Source organism: Arctopsyche grandis, chromosome 7 (assembly GCF_051622035.1).
Source record: "Arctopsyche grandis isolate Sample6627 chromosome 7, ASM5162203v2, whole genome shotgun sequence".
Classification (NCBI taxonomy): domain Eukaryota; kingdom Metazoa; phylum Arthropoda; class Insecta; order Trichoptera; family Hydropsychidae; genus Arctopsyche; species Arctopsyche grandis.
Window position 1 is genome coordinate 6,266,073 of NC_135361.1, and position 19,738 is coordinate 6,285,810.

The following is a 19,738-nucleotide window of genomic DNA, read 5'->3' on the forward strand; positions in this document are numbered from 1 at the left end:
AAAGCATTAAATTTGTTGAATGATTGGGACCACTTATCAATGTATTCCACAGCAGTGTTAAAGAAATCGACAGTCTGTTTTTGGAGGAAAGTTTAGGGAGAAAACGGGACAAATACGGGACAAATTGTAATACGGGACCGAGAAGTGAAATACGGGACATGTCCCGTATATACGGAACGTATGGCAACCCTACCTATAATGGAACCAAATTCTGAGACGTTGAACTAAGACGTTATTGGTCATTAACGAGCGTCCCATTTTTTTTGTGGCTCGAGTCTACCATTATGCGTGGTTTATATAACAGAAAACATATATTAGTCGATCCGATGTAGCGTGAGACTTAGAGAACCGAGCATGTTGTCGCATTCGTGCAATGTGTTGTAACATTGAAAGGACGTAAATAATTTCTTTATTTTTTTTTTAATTATTTCGTATGTAACTATATATGTAATATTGTTACAATATAATTCAATGCAAGGTCTTTAATAATATTACTGTACATGCGAAATATTGTACTAACGAGAACTTGAGTCCCAGTTGTTTCATGATCGAGATTTTAGTGACTTGCGCAAAATCGCTTTTTGCGGAATAATCCATTTACAGTAAGGCCCCAAACGCACTTCCGATTTTCTTTCGCGTGATCATTTTTTCACGCGACAGAAACTATCGCACAAAAATATTACGGTGCACGCACTTGTAACTAAACAATCGCAAACAGAGAAGTGTTATACAATAGAAGTGCCTTTTTGAACAAATGCCCTGTGTCAAACGCGTTCACAGTACAATAATTAGTAATAATAGTTGTCTCTGTCACGCTCGTAAGCGTGTCCGCGCGCGAGAAAGAGTCAGAACATCGTGTCTACGCGCCAGCTTTTAATTAACAGACCTTTTTTCACGAACGGAGTGTGGCTGCAGCCACACCGCAACTGTTGACACTTCTGATGCCTTAGGGCACTTCTATTGTATAACACTTCTCTGGTCGCAACTTTATCATTTTACAGAAACACGTTGTGCTGTGGCTTATTAGTCAGAGGCTTCTTAAGGGACTATTTCATAAAATTCATCTCGATTTGATATAGCATACCAAGAAATTTTTCAAATCAATGGTTCGACTAAGCTGCAGCAAATGCGCGCAGGTTTATATGACGTATTTTATTTTGTGACAATCACGTTGTCGTAGTGTCCAGTTGAATCTTTTTAGTAGCTGCGAAAACTTTTTTGGTTGCATGTGCATGCGGTCGTACTTAAGTATTGTTGCGTAGGGGTGGGTGGAGGATCCAAAATGAAAGGCCAAAGTCGTTTCACAGCATTTATTGGGTAATTAAGGAGATCCTTTATCATCCTTTCGGAATGACCTGATATGCCTGAAGTACCTGCTTATAAAGGGCAGGTCGCTCATTGCATCTTCCACGTCCGTTTACTTTTAAGTGAGTACCACGCTCTCGCGGTCTCACGCTCTCAGGGTTCTAGGAACTACCGGAGATGCCACTTGGCCTAATCCAGGGGTCTCTTTTGTCCACTTCCGAATGCACTTTAGGCGGCGTATAGTCTCCAAATGCAATTAAAACGGCAGCTCTTTTTTGCCTACGCTACACTATGTTCTATTTTTGCGACTAAGTGAATTGCGCGTCAAAAAATCGCTAGTGCTTTTGGGGTAGGGCTGCCAGATTTATTGATATCCAAACCGGAACATTTTAATTGAATTTTCCCTCCCCTCCCCCAGGGCACAGATATTACAAGGATGATAAAAAACTTTGTAAAAAGCGTAAACTTAACAAATTACATTTCATATCCTTCCTTTTATAAACCAGTATTTCCTTTATTTTTTCCAGTTTATTTAGTTTATTTTAATATTAAATGAATTTACATATTGCCAAAGAAGTTTGAAAAAAAAATTGATATTCTCAATCACGCTTTTCTTGCTATTTTAACCATCGATATAGATCTACGATTTGTACTTTTTTTTTCAGTTTCATAACTGTGAGGGGTCGATATTTGTGAACAATGAAAGGTCAATAAGCAGCCATCGAATACCGGGACATTTCGCTGTCCCGATAGGTCCCTTCGGGACGCCGGGACAACAGGCGTGAAACAGAGACAAACCCGGAATATTGGAAAGTCTGGCAGCCCTAGTTTGGGGCCTTAAAGTCGGGTCTACCTCACGGGACCGAAAGTGAAACGCCCGAAAACGCAAATATCGGAAGGCAAAGATCGAAAGATAAAAAAAGGGTCTCTCCCCCCGTCATACATACTCACTTAATTTGCGCGAGCAGGTTTTTTCTCCCGTATTCTGCGCGCGCACATTAAACAAGGCTGTATGACAAAAAGAGAGATAATTTCACTGCATGCCACTCATATATATTATATGTTTTAATATTATGTATTAGATGTATTATGAACATTTATAAGGATTGTAAATAGGTTTTTGAGCTATTTTTCCTATTACGCTTTAGATTAACATTAGAATAATATAATACTGTTGCGTAGGGGTGGGTGGAGGATCCAAGTAAAAGGCCAACAGTCGTATCACAGCATTTATTGATGATTCAGGAGTTACACGCACTGTCCCTGCTCAGTCCAGAATGACCTGATATCGCCTACGTACCGCCTTATAAAGGTTAGATCTCTCAGGACGCCTAATCTGTTTACCTGTTGTATAGTCACGTATTCGGATATGTGTTTCCACGACATTGGGTCTCCCGTACCGATTCTGAGAAATAACTAATAACGGTCATTGTTTAGCCTAAATGCACTTAGAGTCCAGATATAATCTTTGGAAGTAAGTGCATGCATTTAGTTAATCCGATAACAGATATCCGTTGGTCTAAGTGCAATTCGCTCAATCCGCGGCGTACGTAACAATACTGTGATTACAACCAAATTAAATTAAAATTGTAAAATAGAAAATGATCAGTAGATCAGTAGCTATTAAAATAGATATAAGATGTATTGTGAACATAATTTCGTAATAATAAAAAGCATTTAAAAATCAAAATCAAAATATTATATGTAGACAGTACCGTTAACCATGCACCCTTTTTTTTGATCTTTCGACTTAAGATCTTTTGATTTTCGATATTTGAGTTTTCGGGCTTTTCACTTTCGGTCCCGTGAGGTAGACCCCATTTCTTTGCCTAAAAGTCTCATGCTAAATCGATTCAACTATTTAACAGAAAATTATCGAAAAATATTTCCAGTAGGAAAAAACATTTCTGAATCAATGGGGTAAATATGCAGCGACTTTAAAGAATGGGTTTAGTAAATCGTAAGCGTGTGCGGGCGGGCGACATTTGAGTGATAATAGTGGTCGGTGGTTTTGGCGATGGTTTGGGCCAAAAAGTCGATGACAGTCGGCCAGCGGGCAGCGGGCAGTGGGTAGGAGAGGGAGAGTGACGCGTGTCTCCTGGCCTCTTCGAAACTTGGCGACAGGTCGTGTGGAAGATGGGTTTGAGGGGGAGTGTGGCCTCGGTGGTGCTGTGGACGCTGTGGAGTGCGGCCACTCCTGGGGCCGTCGTCGGTGACGAGCACTCGCACGAGTACCGGTCGGGCGAGCAGGTGGTGGTGTGGGCCAACACGGTGGGGCCGTACCACAACCGCCAGGAGACGTACGCCTACTTCTCGCTGCCGTTCTGCGCGGGCGGCAAGGACTCCATCGGCCACTACCACGAGACGCTGTCGGAGGCGCTGCAGGGCGTGGAGCTGGAGTTCAGCGGCCTCGACGTGGCGTTCGGCGAGGTGGTGCCCCCGCAGAAGTACTGCGCCATCCAGCTGGACGAGGCCAAGCGGCGCGCCTTCGCCTACGCCGTGCGCAACCACTACTGGTACCAGATGTACGTGGACGACCTGCCCGTCTGGGGAATCGTCGGCCAGCTCGACCAGCCCGAAGGCGATGGCGACGGCGACGACGGCTACATCTGGACGCACAAGCGCTTCGACATCGGCTACAACGGCAACCGCATCGTCGAGGTGAACCTCACCGCCGAGAACAAGGCCAAGCTGGCCACCGGCGCCGACATTCCCTTCACCTACGAGGTCAACTGGAAGAAGAGCGACATTCGCTTCGAGGATAGGTTTGCACTTGCACTTTATACCTTTCATTTCAAACTAATCTAACCTTTGCCGCCATCGCACATGTTTTTTTCCCAGAAAATAGCCTTCTGTACTTTCTGTCATCAAGTTTCGGAGGAGAGAACACTTCGTCACAACTAAATCTTTGAACTATTGAATAAAAAGCCTTTCAGTGCTTTCTCTTATTACATATGTATATCGTGTAGATGTTTCCGGTTCATAGACATGACAGAATCCTCAGATATTGGAATATAAATAAAGAATGAAAATTGGAGTTGCAAAATACGCTCGATTATTATTGATTTTTTTTTTAAAGTTCGCAAATTCGTGCAAACTTTGTTTCACTAGAATGAAAACAGAGATCCTAAAGTTTCATATCACATATATTTGATTCGGCTACAATAAGCACAGTACGTTTAAAAACATCAATTTGTACCAAAAAGTAGGGGAAACCCAAGTGAAAATAGTAGGGTTTGTTGACAGGTCAGGAAACATGTAAAATAAAATTTTAAAAGGAATGAAATTTAGTCTAATCTAATGTATATATCATGCTCTTCAACGTCTATACAAAATTTTTTTCATCAAAAACACTTTTAGCATATAAATAATCACAAGGAAAGTTGTTTAATAACAAAATGCCGCAAACAAAAACAAGCGTATCACACAAATGACAGGATTCGACTGCGACTACATTTGGCCAGTGAGGTTAACCCGGGTAAGGACTCCACAGTGTAACGTCATATTTATCTACCTGCTTTGGGCTAGGACTAGTCGTTAAATGTCTACGTACACAAATCTTATATTTACTTTGGTACTGGTCTAACTTTCAGATGGTACATCCTGAGATGTTGAAATCTATGTAAAAAGATTTAGAATTTATGATTTTATCTTTCATTTATACCAGGAAGGCCTCACAGGTAACCCCAATGCGCCTTCCTGGCCAGAAACATTGTACATTTGATACAAATATTAATATTATACAAAGTCGGTGGCCGTCACTGCAAGGAAAGTGACTTGACGGAAAGTTGAAAGATGGAAAAGATGAGCAGAGTCAACAAATACCCCCTCTCAAATTTCGGTGATCTTACATAAAATCATCAAAATGCTAAATTATACCAATCGTTGAAAAAAAGATCTCAAAAAATGGGATAGGGACAATTTTAATAGCATAAATTTTTTTACTCCACGGTTGAAGTGCAATTTGGAATGAACACATCACCTTGTTTACACATTTTTAATTTCTTACAGTCACATATTATCTTTTACAAATTATAAAGAAGTAATTAATATTTTACTGCAGATTTTATTCGGCTAGTCATGAAATTTATTAAATTTTTCAAAATTTCTATAAAAAAATCTTTGTATCACACCTTCTCTATTGTTTCTTTTGATTATTTAAGACAAGAGATACGCTGCTAATACTTATTAAATATTTTAAACCCATTCATGATTTTTCAATTGGGTTTAAATCGATACTGCCACAAGTCTTGTTAGTCTCTTGACACTCATATCCTTGTAAATCCTCTCCGTCGTATATATGTGTTACCGATTAAATTACAGATTCGACAAGTACTTGGACCCCAACTTCTTCCAGCACCGCATCCACTGGTTCAGCATATTCAACAGCTTCATGATGGTCATTTTCCTCGTCGGGCTCGTCTCGATGATTCTGATGAGGACGCTGCGCAAAGACTACGCGCGCTACTCGAAAGACGAGGACTTGGACGACCTGGAGCGAGACTTGGGCGACGAGTACGGCTGGAAACAAGTCCACGGTGACGTGTTCAGGCCGGTACCGCACCTGGCCATGTTCTCGTCGCTCATCGGCACCGGATTCCACCTCACCACGGTCACACTCACAGTCATCATCTTTACGATATTCGGCGAGTTGTACACGGAGCGAGGCTCGCTGCTCTCGACGTCGATCTTCATATTTGCAGCGACGTCTCCCGTCAACGGCTACTTTGGCGGATCGCTATACGCTCGCATGGGAGGCCGCGTTTGGATCAAGCAAATGCTACTCTCTGCCTTCTTACTCCCCGCACTCGTCTGCGGAACGGCTTTCTTCATCAACTTCATAGCTATCTACTATCACGCGTCCCGCGCGATCCCAATCGGCACGATGATCGCCGTCACATGCATCTGCATCTTCGTCATATTGCCGTTGACTTTGGTCGGAACGGTCCTCGGACGCAATCTAGCCGGCCAACCGGACTTCCCCTGTCGCATAAACGCCGTGCCTCGACCCATCCCGGAGAAGAAGTGGTTCATGGAACCCGGTATAATCATAATGCTCGGTGGAATCCTACCGTTTGGCTCCATCTTCATCGAAATGTATTTCATATTCACGTCGTTCTGGGCGTATAAGATATACTACGTGTACGGCTTCATGCTGTTGGTCTTTATTATACTGATGATTGTGACGGTGTGCGTGACCATCGTGTGCACGTACTTCCTGCTGAACGCCGAAGACTACCGTTGGCAGTGGACGAGCTTCATGGCGGCGGCCAGCACGTCTTCGTACGTCTACTTTTACTCGATCTACTATTTCATATTCAAGACGAAGATGTACGGCCTGTTCCAGACCACGTTCTACTTCGGCTACATGGCTCTGTTCAGCATCGGGCTCGGCCTGATGTGTGGCACCGTCGGATACTTCGGCACGAGCTTGTTCGTCAGAAAAATATATTCAACGGTCAAAATTGATTAAAGTTGACACGTACTTTTTTTAATTGAATTTTCCAACTCATCCGAACGTTTACTACATAATCAGTGGTTTTTTTTTTTTAATTATATATATATACTTACATATATAATATACAATATGAATTTTTTTTTTTTTATTGAAAGTGATCGTTATTTTTTTATTCTGGCCAAAATATATAAGGTATATTTATTTATGAACTGATGACTGATTTTTCTTTTAATAAATTACTTAAAATACATTCATCGTTTACTTATTTAAAAGCTTGCAGTCTATTCAAGTGCATAGTTTGAATGTGTACGTATTATACGGCCACTTTATCTCTTACGATATGATGTGGTAAAAGCTTTCGGTTGTTTATTTGACATTGGTAATAACATTTCGCATTATCTTTAGCCGACTAATCCATGTCGTCGATAGCGTATCTCATATGCGAATATTCCGGAGTAAGAGTTCCGTAGACTGCATCCTATACAGTGCTTAGAAACGGTTAAACGGATACGTGTCGAGTTTTCAATATGATTTTGATGATGAAGTTCTCGTTGCTTTGAATGATTGCTTTTAGTGTAGTCTTAGAGCAGAACTGTCCGAGTGCGAGCACATGCTGATGATACCGATTCGAGTCACGTCTGCGATAACTTTCAGCTTTTGGATCGCCTTAGAGTTTCTTTCCAGCATTTTTTAAATGTGTAGACTTATTAATATGTAATGTAAATATTTGTGTCATCTATTGTGTGTACATATACGTTGCCTGTAAGATTCGATTTATTGTTTTTCCCGACCGTCTTGCTTAACGTTCGACCTTCGTAACTAATTGTACTATTTCCTGATACTAATTTGTATACAATCAAACAATTATGTCCTTCAATTTGATTGAGTCACTTCATTCTTTGAATTTATTTCAACTAAAATCGATCTCCGATAGTATAATGAGGTTTTAATGTTTCCCCTCATTATGTATGTATTTATGTACAATTTATATTTTATATGTATGATATAATATATACAAGATTGAGAATTTTAATACTATATATATATGTATAATTAAAATTTTGCATTTATGCTTTACATTTATATTATTATTATAGGTATATTTATACTAATGCAATATTTTGTAAATTAAATTTGAAAAAAATTCAATAGAAAATTAACATTTAGAATAAAACTAAGGTAAGCGCAAATTTTTAATTTGGATATTACATATAAATTATGTTTCTAATTTTTTGGTAAAAAGTGCAAGTTTCGAATTTGCCGTAGCTCTAGTTATGATCTAAACATAAAATATTGTAAATATATTAAATAAATGTTTTTATTGAAAGTTTGTGTATTTCAATCATCAATATTCCCTTTTATTTTACATATGTAGATATATATCAGGAAGGCCTAACAGGTAAACTTCAATTCGCCTTCCTAGACAATTAACCCTTTTGAGTGCTGATGTCTTTGCTGAAAATTTCGCCAATATTTCCAACTAGAATTATTTAGAAATCCAATAGAAAGCAGGTATAGAAATTGTAGCTAATTCAAACAAAACCTAGATAACTACCGCTGAGGATTTCGAGTTTTGTAAAGGTGTGTTGACACTAATATATCTTGCAACAATATAAAATAAACAAAGAAGTCTATTAATGAATGTATTTTTCCAAAACTAGTTCCATTTTCTTCATTGTAGTTAAAATGTAATGCTCACAATCTAAATGCCAAGCCAAAATCAAAAAAACTCGGCATTTAGGGATTTCCATCGAGAAATTCTGCTATACATAGTTATAAATTCAGAAATTCCGGTGTAAACCAGTCTTTATAAACATTGACACAGATTACACGACCCATGTTCAATGCATTTCTTTTCGATGCTACCTGGAAAGGCTTAGCGGGTAGTATTCTTGTTTATTTTTTACGTACTCAATATACAATACCTACCGGCGTAATTCAGGCTCATGGACTTGTTAGTAAAACGCCGATCGGCGTTGGTCAGCATTCAAAGGGTTAATTACAAACATGGCAGCATTTTTTTATTACATAAATCGCTGTATTAAACACAAAATTGACAATTAATTAATGTATAGAGACATCCCTGGATTTAGACTTGTACATACATTTATTTCTTGAGAAACATTTCATAAAATTATTAAGGGGAGATTCACAATCCCATTATCCTGGAGAAGCTTAAATTTTTGGCCCCATGATATCTTGTTGCCAATTAGGGCTAAATCCAACGTGCTCATGAACTCCCCCCTCTCGAGAGCTGTTCGACTCCTCAACTTGCTGGCACATTCCTTGGATCTCTTCAATGTCAGTTACAATGAGTTGGTCGAACACATCCTACATAGCAAGATACAATTTTCTTTATTATTCACTAATGGTTTTACCCGGCTTCGCTCGGTATTTGTAATATAAACAGCTTAAACATGGCAAAATAATCTAATAGTGAACATTCATTTGTGTTTTTTTTTAATTTATTTGAATCGAAAAAAATATATACTCAACGATATCGATATTGTCCTCATATAAACTTTTTAATTCTTTTTCGATGCTCCCACCCAAACCTATACATAGTTACATACAAAGTCTCTTTCGAAATTACATATACATATATTAGAAGATTCGTTTCTCACTTGCTTTTATTTTTTTTACTATTTTTGTTACTCTTGTTTTATGTATACTTATATTTGTATTAACACCACAGTGACGCTATGGGACTACCTGTCAAGTCTCTGTTGTATTGATTTTTTAAAATAAATCAGATTCAGATATTGTGACATAGCAATTTGATGGAGGAACCGTTTCGACAATGAAATCAGATAAACTGGCAAACTCTGATAGGAAACGATCGATTTGGAGTCACAAATGTCCAAGTCTGACCAGCAGCATTAAAGCACCGAGCCATACTGCTGGCAATAAATAAAAATAAAATTTTATTAGAATATATTTAATTCAATGAATATACATTTTTAATTTCACTCTTCTTCAGCGTCCATGTCTTCTAATTCAACTACAGCTTTTTTGCTTTTCTTGCCACCTGGCATCGACTGGTTAAATGACTCGGCCGTACGTTTCCTCAAGTCGTTGACCATATCGTCGCTGTCTTCTAATTTAGCCCACTCCAGGACTAACCGTCTTCCGTACAAATGAGTACTCTGGCACAATGTTTCGAAAGATTTCTGTAAAATCAACAATCATATTTGTAAAAACCTTTCATTCGATAAAATGTGATATGTATGATTTTTTTTTATAATAGGCGCTAGTAAAGTTTAACCTTCACTGTTCTTTTTATAGCTCACGCGTACATACATAAGTGCATATGCATGTCTAAATTAGCAAAAACTCCGATAATGAAAGCAATACGGTCGTAAAAATAATGCAAATTGTGTACCTTTGCATCGCTTTTACTAAAATATTCAACGAAACAGAATCCTCTGTGTCGATTTTCTCCAGGCATCATTTTCCTCGGCATTCTCAACGCTTTGATTTCACCGAACGCTCTAAGAATATATATATTATGTTACATTAAATCAAAATAAACAATATATAAAATACATTTTAAATATATATATACATACACAAATATATCTTGAATTTCTTGGCGATTAGCTTGAAACGGAACATTCCGTACTAATATCTTAGTTCCGGTTTGCTTTCCCAGTTGCGCTTCTTTCCTCGATGTTTTCACATTAGCTCTACAAATATAAATAAAAACATTAATTCTAGCAACAATTTTGTAATGAAATTGACTCGGAGAACATAGTAATATATGAAAACGGATGCGATGTATTTTTATGGGGGTGACGGGGAAAAATGCACTCGAGATAGTTGGACTCTCGAGACATTCAAACTTTCAAAGATGCTCAAGGAGAACTGACGCAATAGAATTTCATAAAAAAGCGTCAAGGGGTATTTGGATGTTATCCGAGGGTGCCAACCTTTTGTTGCGTAGGGGTGGGTGGAGGATCCAAATAAAAGGCCAAAGTCACTTCACAGCATTTATTGGGTGATTCAGGAGATCCAAGCACTGCCCGTGCTCCGTCCAGGATGCCTTGATATCGCCTTAGTACCTGCTTATAACGGGCAGGTCGCTCACTGCATCTTCGACGTCCGGTTACTTCCCTATCGTTTAGGCACGTACCCGGATATGCATTCCCACGATCCAAGGCACTCAGTCACACGCTATCGCGCTGTTAGTTCTGAGAAGGGACTGGGTGCCTTTATTAAGCCTACTTGTACTTAGCCTGGAGATAGTCCTCGAAACCAATTATAACGGCGGCTTCTTTTAGCATATGCTACACTTTTTTTTGTGGAATTCTATTGGGTAAGTTCTTTTTGAGCGCCTTGACTTCTCGAAACTGCGCTACTATTCAGTGCAATTTAGTGCATCTTTCCTGGAACCGTATGTAGGTATGTGGCGGACGCGTCGACCAGTATGGAGATTTCAATAAAACAAATCTCAGGAGTATATGTTGTGCTTGGAGATATTTAATGAAATAAATACACGCAAACGAGGCGCACAACCAATCAGCGTGAAATGGTCCTCGTGGACTAAAACGTTTGACCAATTAGAGCAACGACGATACATTCTGACCAATGGGTGCATTTTAAGCATCCGCTATTGGGATGTAGCGTGACAAGCGATCGTCGAAGAGACGCGGGGGAGTGGGAACCTGAGCGTCTGACATGTGCTCTTGATATTGAGCACCTGACTTGGAATGGGTGACGTCAGTGTCAGATGCGCTGCGCGAAAGCGTACACACATCCACGAAGACACATACACATTCATTATCTTACATTATATTTATATATAACTAGTGTTGTACCCGATGAAATATCATCGCATGGCTGTTGGCATATTAAGTTATTAAATAAAAAGAAATGTGTCGGTCCTGTATTCAATCCGGTCGAATTTTTTTGAAATACCTTTTAAATATATTTAATTTAACATTTATATTTAATATGAAAAAAATATGGTAAAAACTACGTACCTACCTACATATAAACAATATAAAACACCAATAGAAAAATTAATTAAATAAATAAATTTTCAATAGATGGCTATTATCCTAGCGGAAACATTGGTAGTGTTACGTACACCGCCGAGTAAGTGCAATCAGATTAGGCCGAGTAGCATCCCAGAGACTGTATGACCGTTATAATTGGTTTCAAGGATTATCTCCAGACTAAGTGCAAGTAGGGTAAACAATGGCCACCGAATTGGCCGCTATTGGTCCCTTCTCAGAAGTGACCGATAGCGTGGGACTGAGTGTCGTGGGAATACATATCCGGGTACATGCCTAAACGATAGGGAAGTAACCGGACGTCGAAGATGCTCTAAGCGACCTATCCGTTATAAGGCGGTACTTAAGCGATATCAAGACATTCTGGACGGAGCACTGCCAGTGTGTGTATCTCCTTAATCACCAATAAATGCTGTGAAACGACTTTGGCCTTTTACTTGGATCCTCCACCCACCCCTACGCAACAGTAGCGAACAGTATATATATATGTGTCGTACATATGTATGTTGAATCAAAACGATTACTGTAGTACAGCGAGCGTTATCGCAGATACACACACACACACACACAGACAGAATAGCGATATTACATATATGATGTATGGTAATTCATATAATATAATATTATTTTAATTCGTGTATCAATTCCTTTCCGAAACTACCCGTTGAAATCAACGAGCACAACACTAGTTTAATTTAATAATGACTTACTGTCCCGCTCTCTCGGACCGTTTCAGTTCGATTTGTTTGCCGTCTAAATTGCTCATTTGCAAATTTTTAAGGGCTTTATCTGTAGTACTTTTCATATAAAACTGTACAAATCCATAGCCCATAGATAGTTTTTTGCCCGGATTGTGAGGATCTTTCTTCATCGCTACCGTCACGGAATGTACACGTCCACAAGATTCAAAATGCTAAAAAGGTAAACGCAACACATTACAGTAATTACATAAACCAATGTTATTACATTACTATAGAATGATAGAATACCTTCCGAAGAGTCTCATCTCCCGTTTCGAAGTTCAAACCTTTAACGAAGAGCGTAGTTTCAGGTTCTGGCACCTCTTCCTCGTCTTCGTCCTCGTTCTTTGTAACTTCAATTTGATTTTTATCACCGATTTCCACATCCATTGCATCCCTTGTTTCTTTATTATCGGGCAGTTTCTCGCTTTTGGTTTCAGCCGGCTTTGAGAAAACATTATCGGGAGACCATTCCAAATATAAGGGGAGATGCTTGAATTTGGAATATGCCAATTTGGAGAACGCCTTCTTCGCCTCGGAAGGTTCTACGAACTCGACCAGAGCTGTGATTCCATACGGCGGTAGTATCAACCTGGCTATCGTTCCAAATGGTTCAAAAACTTTCCACAGTTCATCTCGTGCCGTTTGAGCCGGTAGATTTTTGACCAAAATAATAGTCTTCGAACGCTTTTTGGGCGCCTAAAATAATATAAAACTTAGCAAAACAAACATCAACCAAATGACGTATGATTTGAATTGCGTATACGAACCTGATTAAAAACATCCAAGCAAATGCCATTTTCTTCCATGAATTTCCTCGTATTCATTACAAGTTGCGTTTCTCCGAGAGCAAGCTTCACGGCCGCACTCGTTTCTACATAAAAAATATTCAATTAAAAAAATCGCTCTAAACCGTTTGCCCGCGGCCGTCTTCTATGGAAGCTTTGGGCGAAAAGTCTGTAGCGCAGCTGTCTTCCATAGAATTTCTGAACTTTGCACGGGATTTTGAGCCTTATATGCGCCTATTTCAACTGTTTTAAGGTTCGAAATTGGTTGAATATATTACTGAGAGTTAAATGCCATATATTCAATTTGCTTAAAATTCATATATACCAGTCAAAATTAGTTTTTTGTGGAACCATAGTGAAACCTCGTTTATGTGACGTCACGTCTGTTGAACAATGGCGACGATACGTCTCAATTGTATGAAGAGTGATTATTTGACAATTAAGCCAAAACTACGAGATATATTATGTATTTTATTGTTTAAAATAATACTTTATGTGTTAATTAACATATCTGGTTACTTGAGTAAATATTAAAATCTATATTTAAGGTCGAAAACTCGATTGCCAAATTCGCGAAAAAGGTGCCGAGTACAGGGCTTGTTCGCTATATTTATTGCCGCGGGCAAAGGGTTAAGCCTAAACGATATTTACATGAAATGAAAACGCGCTTACTAGAATTACTGTCTAATAATTTCTCCTTAGTAGTATCATAGGTTTTAGCAACGGCGTCTGCTACTGCGTTAGCTCCTAAGAAAAGCGTATTCCAATTATGCGACGATCCAGATTGTGCTTTTTGTTTTTTGTCCTTCTTCTGTTTATACGTAAGGTTTCCTGAAACATTAACCGAATATATAGAAATGGAATAAATTTTAGCCTAATTTCAATTTGATAAATATTCACCGTCATCGTCATCAGCTTCCGATTCCTTCTGTTTACCCGGCAATAAATGTAACATTCGTCCACAGAATACAGAGCCGTCAAGGTCTGTATACGCTTTGACAGCGTGCTCCGGCATCATGAATGTTATAATACCGAAGCCTTTAGCCTGATGGGTTATTTTGTCAACGGGTAAAGTTATTTCAGCAACGGGACCTTTATAAGAAATATTCGCATTAGACCTTTATAAAAATGTGTATGTGACTTACAATGCATTGATATTTACCATATTTTTCGAACAGAGCTTGAACCTCGTCTTCAGTAACTATGTACGGAAGATTTCTAACATATATTCGGCCACTTTCTGCAATGCTTTCTTCGTGTTTTAAAGCCTCCTATAAAAATAAATGTTACATTAAATTCGAACATCTTAGTATTACAACATTATAGTTACATAAAAAAAAGGTTTTACCTCTTGCGTTTTGTGTTTCGGATTTTCTTCTTGTTCGTCTCCGGCACTATCAATTTTTCTTTGATTATCATATCTGTCGACGTTGACGTGATTTCCACCTTGAAAACGAAACAAAAGTTATATTCCGAAACTTGAAGAAATAAAGAGACGTATGAAATTAGGATGGAGTACATTTGGATGAACGAATGATGTTTTTAAATCAAAAACGCCACTCTGCCTGAAGAAAAATATCTTCGATCAATGCGTTTTGCCAGTGATGAAGTTTGGATGTGAAACTTCCGGCATTGAACGCCAAGATGCTACACAAACTCCAATGCACTCAAAGAACTATGAAACGCTGTAAGCTCGGCATAACGAGGAAAGACAGGAAGCGGAATACGTGGGTGAGAAGTATGACAAGGATAGTGGACACAGTAGAGCAAAGCATCGTAACCTTTGGATATTCGCGGCACACATTGTTTACGACTCGTAGAGTTTGTCAGCTACATACATACATATTTGTCACTAGGCCAGCAGTTTGGCTTAGTGGTAGCATATATATTTAGCACCACTGAGGTCAAAGGTTCGAGTCCTCGCCATCTGCTGGTTAGATTTGGGGGTTTTGTGACTCCAAATCGATCGTTTCTCTATCAGAGTTTGCCGATTTTATCTGATCATTGCTGAAACGGTTCCTGAAAATTGGTAAAATCTATTCCTGTTGTCACAAAATCTGCCTGTGTTTAATTTGCAATAATTATACACAGCAATCTGAAATCTATAGATATCTCTATAGACATCTCTATAATTTCGTATTTATTATATGTATAAAAATTGTACAAAAAAAAAATAATCTAAAAATAATCCATAGATGTCTCTATGATTATTATTTCTGATTAATTGTTATATGCTATATATTCTGATTGTATATGTATTACTGTATTTGTGATTTCTGTATTTCGTTAACGTACACCCGTCGCATTGGAGCAAATCTGTAATGACGAGTGTATATTGATTTGTAACAATAAAAATAAAAATAAAATAAAATATGTACTTCATCGGCAATCGCTAGTTATTCCGTATATGCATAGGGACAAAATACTAACTAACATCGGTTTTCTCCCTCACACGCGATCTCACTCGCACGCATTAGGCCTAAGTGCTGTTCGGAGAACACATATTACCGCAGTGCACAGGTTACGATGCTCTGCAGTAGAGTAAAGAGATTGAAATGGCAATGGGTAGGCCACGTGGCTAGAAGAATGGACGAAAGGTGGACAAAAGAAGTGCTAGAATGGTAACCGAGAGAATTCAAAAGGATGAAAGATGGGTAGACGACATTAGGAACATGTGTGGGATGAGATGGATGAGAGTTCCGCAAAACAGAGACGAATGGAAGCGTGTTGGAAAGGCCCTCATCCAGCAGGGGATGGTCAGCGGCTTTATATGATGATAATGATTCCAAAACTCAATGGTTATACGCTACCTAAAAAGCTTCTGTTTTTTAACAATGCCTTTATCCGTTCATCTTCCGTTCTGAATCCGACATAGCAAAAACCTCGCATCGCTTTATTTTGAGCCCGCGGGATTCTAATCGTAAAGGGCACTAACGGTCGGAAGAAATCTTTTATATCTTTCTTTTTGCAAGAAAACGGAAGTCCACGAATCTGAAAACAAAATTGTGATATTACATATGTATATATAATTACAATATATTGACTATATTTAATTATACAAAATACAGATATTTAAATAAACATACTTTGACCATAAAAAGTACTCTATTTTGTGGAGTTTTCTTTTTCTTCATTGGTTTATCGATTTCAACAACTTCAACATTATCAACGTCTTCATTATTTTTCGCTTCGGTTTTTTTTTTCAATTTAGATTTATTCATAAGTTTATTCATATACTAAAAAAAAAATTATAGCCATATATATACACACTTGAAATACTTAAAATATATGAATAATATCGTATTTTATTTTGTAAAAACCTCTAAATCGCTTATTTTTTGATTAGCAAGTTTGTTTTCCTCAACCGCCACTTCTTGTGGTTCATTTGATATTTCATCCACTTGATTACTATTGTTTTCAGTTTCATCATTTTCTTGGTCCGATGCATTGTCTTTATTCTTTTTCTTCTGTTTTGAAACATTATCATTGCTCCATATAGCTTTATTTGCAGTTGAAGCATGAACTTCCATAAACTCGGTGAATAGAGGATCGTCTTTGTGCTGAAATAACGATGATTTTTTTATGCAAAAACGTACGTACATATATGAAATAAAATAACATAGCTTTAAATAAGCATACTCGTTCTAAAATCTGTTTGATTTTTTCATCCCTTTTTTGTTGCTTCAATTTCTTCCTTTCTTCCTTGCTGAGTTTGCTGTCGTCCAATTTGAGAGATTTAAATTCAGTTTCTTCGACGATTCCGTTGGCCTTTCTAAATGCCGAGCTATCGGGTGCATATTTACTCCAAGCTTGAGGCTTAGTGGTGCTTCCGAGTGAAGCACACGGCTCAACGACGATACGTTTAGTCTGGATACACGTTCCATTGAAATGTTCTTGAGCCGCTTTCGCTTGTTCTTCTGTTTTAAAGCCTACAAATCCAAAGTTACGAAATTTACCTTCTTTCGTGTACTTCAATTGAACATCTGTGATTTCACCCTTTTGGCTGAATACATTTTTCAACTTATCGACTGTCACCTGAAAACGATTATTTATATTGAATAATAAAATAATTAAATTCAAATGTTTCAACAAATCAAGTTCCCGATTTAAATTTTCTATTAGATAGGTGTGTATTAAAAAAATATAATTTTTATTTGTTTTTATATGCTCTCTAAAATTCCTACGAATTTATCAAATGTATGCAGCTCCATGGAGCACACCGTGCAACCTGCCAGTCTTTCTTCTGATTCTATGACGATAATACGATACTGTTTATATTTATTTTAGCAGGAATTCTAATATGAGTTTTATGAGATAAATCCTTCTCTGGTTGAAATCCGAACAAATTATAAACACATTTATAAAATCAAATGAATGATAAAAGTCAACGATGCATCACATACCTGATTCGGTAAGTTTTTAACAATTAATCGCGACATGTCAAATGTCAAAACAACGAGGTTAGTTCACGTGGGTACATCGGCAATCAAACTGACGTTCGATCACGGTGCTGCCAACTGTCGACGGAAAAAGTAATTAGTTCTGGAGGCTTCTCGTGCTATTATTCAAGTTCAGAAACCTCACGATTACCTTTCATTCATCGATATGAAATGAATAGCCCGTCGATAGAAATGTGTCGACCTGAAACGTGCCATACAGCGGGGAAATTTGAGAAGAGGGTTGAAAATTCCGGAACGATTAGGTGATTATTCCGCAAAATGTGACCTTGCGCCCGTCACTAAAATCTCGATCACTCCATCATTACGCGAAATATTGTACTAACAAGAACTTGAGTACCAGATGTTCCGAGATCGAGATTTAAGTGATCTTATAATCCGTTTACTGTTTACTGTTGATTAATAATCTGTTTACCGTACGGGAACAATTGGAACAACCACATTTTTTTACAACTTTTGAACCATTTTGAAAATTATATTCTAGGAATATAGCACAACTTATGCTATCCCGATTCTCGAATCAAAACTAGTGATCTCATCTATTTCATAATAATATACATGTCGTGCAGTGGGGTCTACGTGACGAGACAGAATGTTAAATTACAGAAAACACAAATATCGGAAGGCAAAGATCGAAAATCGAAAGATCTTAAGTCGAAAGATCAAAAAAATAGGGTGCATGGTAAACGGTACATACTCACTTGATTTGCGCGAGCAGGATACAACAGGAACAAGAGGAACATGCTTTTCCTCCCGTATTCTGCGCGCGCACATTAATACGGGAGGAAAAGCCTGTTCCTCTTGTTCCTGTTGTATCCTGCTCGCGCAAATTAAGTGAGTATGTACCGTTTACCATGCACTATTTTTTTTTTTTGATCTTTCGACTTAAGATCTTTTGATTTTCGATATTTGCGTTTTCTGTAATTTAACATTCTGTCTCGTCACGGAGACCGCGTACAATGGTATCATCGCGCTGCTTATTTTGAATCCCGATTCCTTTTTCAGTTCCAGATCCGGATTCCTGTTTCATTTCCGGAAACCGATTCCTTTTCCTATTCCCGGTTCCAATTTCAGTTCCGATTCCCTTATACAAATATTAAAAAACCATTTGTTTTTGATGGTTCGGCGATTACATCCCAAATCTGAATCGCTACTAGGATAACCGTCGCTACGAAAATCGCTCACGCGGGTCTCCTGTCGCACGAAAATTCGTCGCACAAGAAAATTGCCGTAGAGAAAACTGCCCATATATTGCTCAAAACTGCCCAAGTATCGTAAACAGCATTTGCTGAGCAATATTTGGGCAGTTTTTTCTACGGAAATTTTCCTGTACGACAGGAAATCCACGCGAGCGATTTTTTGTAGCGGGGGTTATCCTAGTAGCGATTCACATTTTAGATGTAACCCGTTTACCGTTTCTGATTGACTGCCGTTAAACATGGTAATTGGACTATTCGTCACATTGTGGTGGTCACAAAGACAATTTTTGCCATGAAAATCGCGAATACAAAATATTTGGCACTCAAGTTCTCGTTAGTATGATAGTTATCGTTCGTATGATAGACTTTTCCGCTGCCAGATGTTCCGTTTTAGAGATTTTAGTGACTTTGTGACCAGTAATAACCGAACCGTTAAATATCACTTTTTTTCGATTCAAATAAATTTAATTAAAAAACAATTGAATGTTTACTATTATATGTTTGGAAACCTATAATTGGTATTTTGTAATGTATTTTATCATTTGTTCTATTTTGATTTAAGACTGTTGGTTTTCCTTTTACAATAAAATAAAATAATAAAATATCCTTATTTTTGCAGTTTATATTACAAAAACGAGCGAAGCCGGGTAAAACCAATAGTTATTAATATTAACATATATGTTTGATGAGTCCGATTACGATTATGAAATGCTTATGATAGTTACTTGTATGTTCAGTCTACTGTAACGATTTAAATTGTTAGAATTTCTATATTT

At 38.0% G+C, this 19,738-nt stretch overlaps 2 protein-coding genes across 2 annotated transcripts; one reads left to right on the plus strand and one right to left on the minus strand.

Moving 5' to 3' along the window:
- Positions 1–3,302: 3,302 nt before the first annotated feature.
- Positions 3,303–8,087, plus strand: TM9SF3 (transmembrane 9 superfamily protein member 3). The gene is made up of 2 exons (XM_077434255.1): positions 3,303–4,070; positions 5,629–8,087. Exons 1-2 carry the CDS (start codon positions 3,442–3,444, stop codon positions 6,776–6,778), a joined length of 1,779 nt encoding a protein of 592 aa, XP_077290381.1. The 5' UTR covers positions 3,303–3,441; the 3' UTR covers positions 6,779–8,087.
- Positions 8,088–9,682: 1,595 nt separating this feature from the next.
- LOC143914163 (putative RNA-binding protein 19) lies at positions 9,683–17,840 on the minus strand. Its single transcript, XM_077434256.1, has 15 exons — positions 17,710–17,840; positions 16,946–17,341; positions 16,627–16,866; positions 16,393–16,542; positions 16,117–16,297; positions 14,655–14,752; positions 14,469–14,577; positions 14,207–14,398; positions 13,979–14,137; positions 13,289–13,392; positions 12,768–13,217; positions 12,489–12,691; positions 10,333–10,449; positions 10,146–10,254; positions 9,683–9,933 (listed from the first exon to the last, which is right to left on the minus strand). Exons 1-15 carry the CDS (start codon positions 17,743–17,745, stop codon positions 9,730–9,732), a joined length of 2,748 nt encoding a protein of 915 aa, XP_077290382.1. The 5' UTR covers positions 17,746–17,840; the 3' UTR covers positions 9,683–9,729.
- Between the last annotated feature and the right edge of the window lie 1,898 nt (positions 17,841–19,738).

Excerpts from the sequence above, each read along its gene's own strand:
- TM9SF3 (XM_077434255.1), top strand. The coding sequence starts at position 3,442 with ATGGGTTTGAGGGGGAGTGTGGCCTCGGTGGTGCTGTGGACGCTGTGG. Across the intron at positions 4,071-5,628 it reads GACATTCGCTTCGAGGATAG|ATTCGACAAGTACTTGGACC; the intron begins GTTTGCACTTGC and ends ATTAAATTACAG.
- LOC143914163 (XM_077434256.1), bottom strand. The coding sequence starts at position 17,745 with ATGTCGCGATTAATTGTTAAAAACTTACCGAATCAG. Across the intron at positions 16,543-16,626 it reads AAAAAATAAGCGATTTAGAG|TATATGAATAAACTTATGAA; the intron begins GTTTTTACAAAA and ends TTTTTTTTTTAG. Across the intron at positions 16,298-16,392 it reads GAGTACTTTTTATGGTCAAA|ATTCGTGGACTTCCGTTTTC; the intron begins GTATGTTTATTT and ends TTTTGTTTTCAG.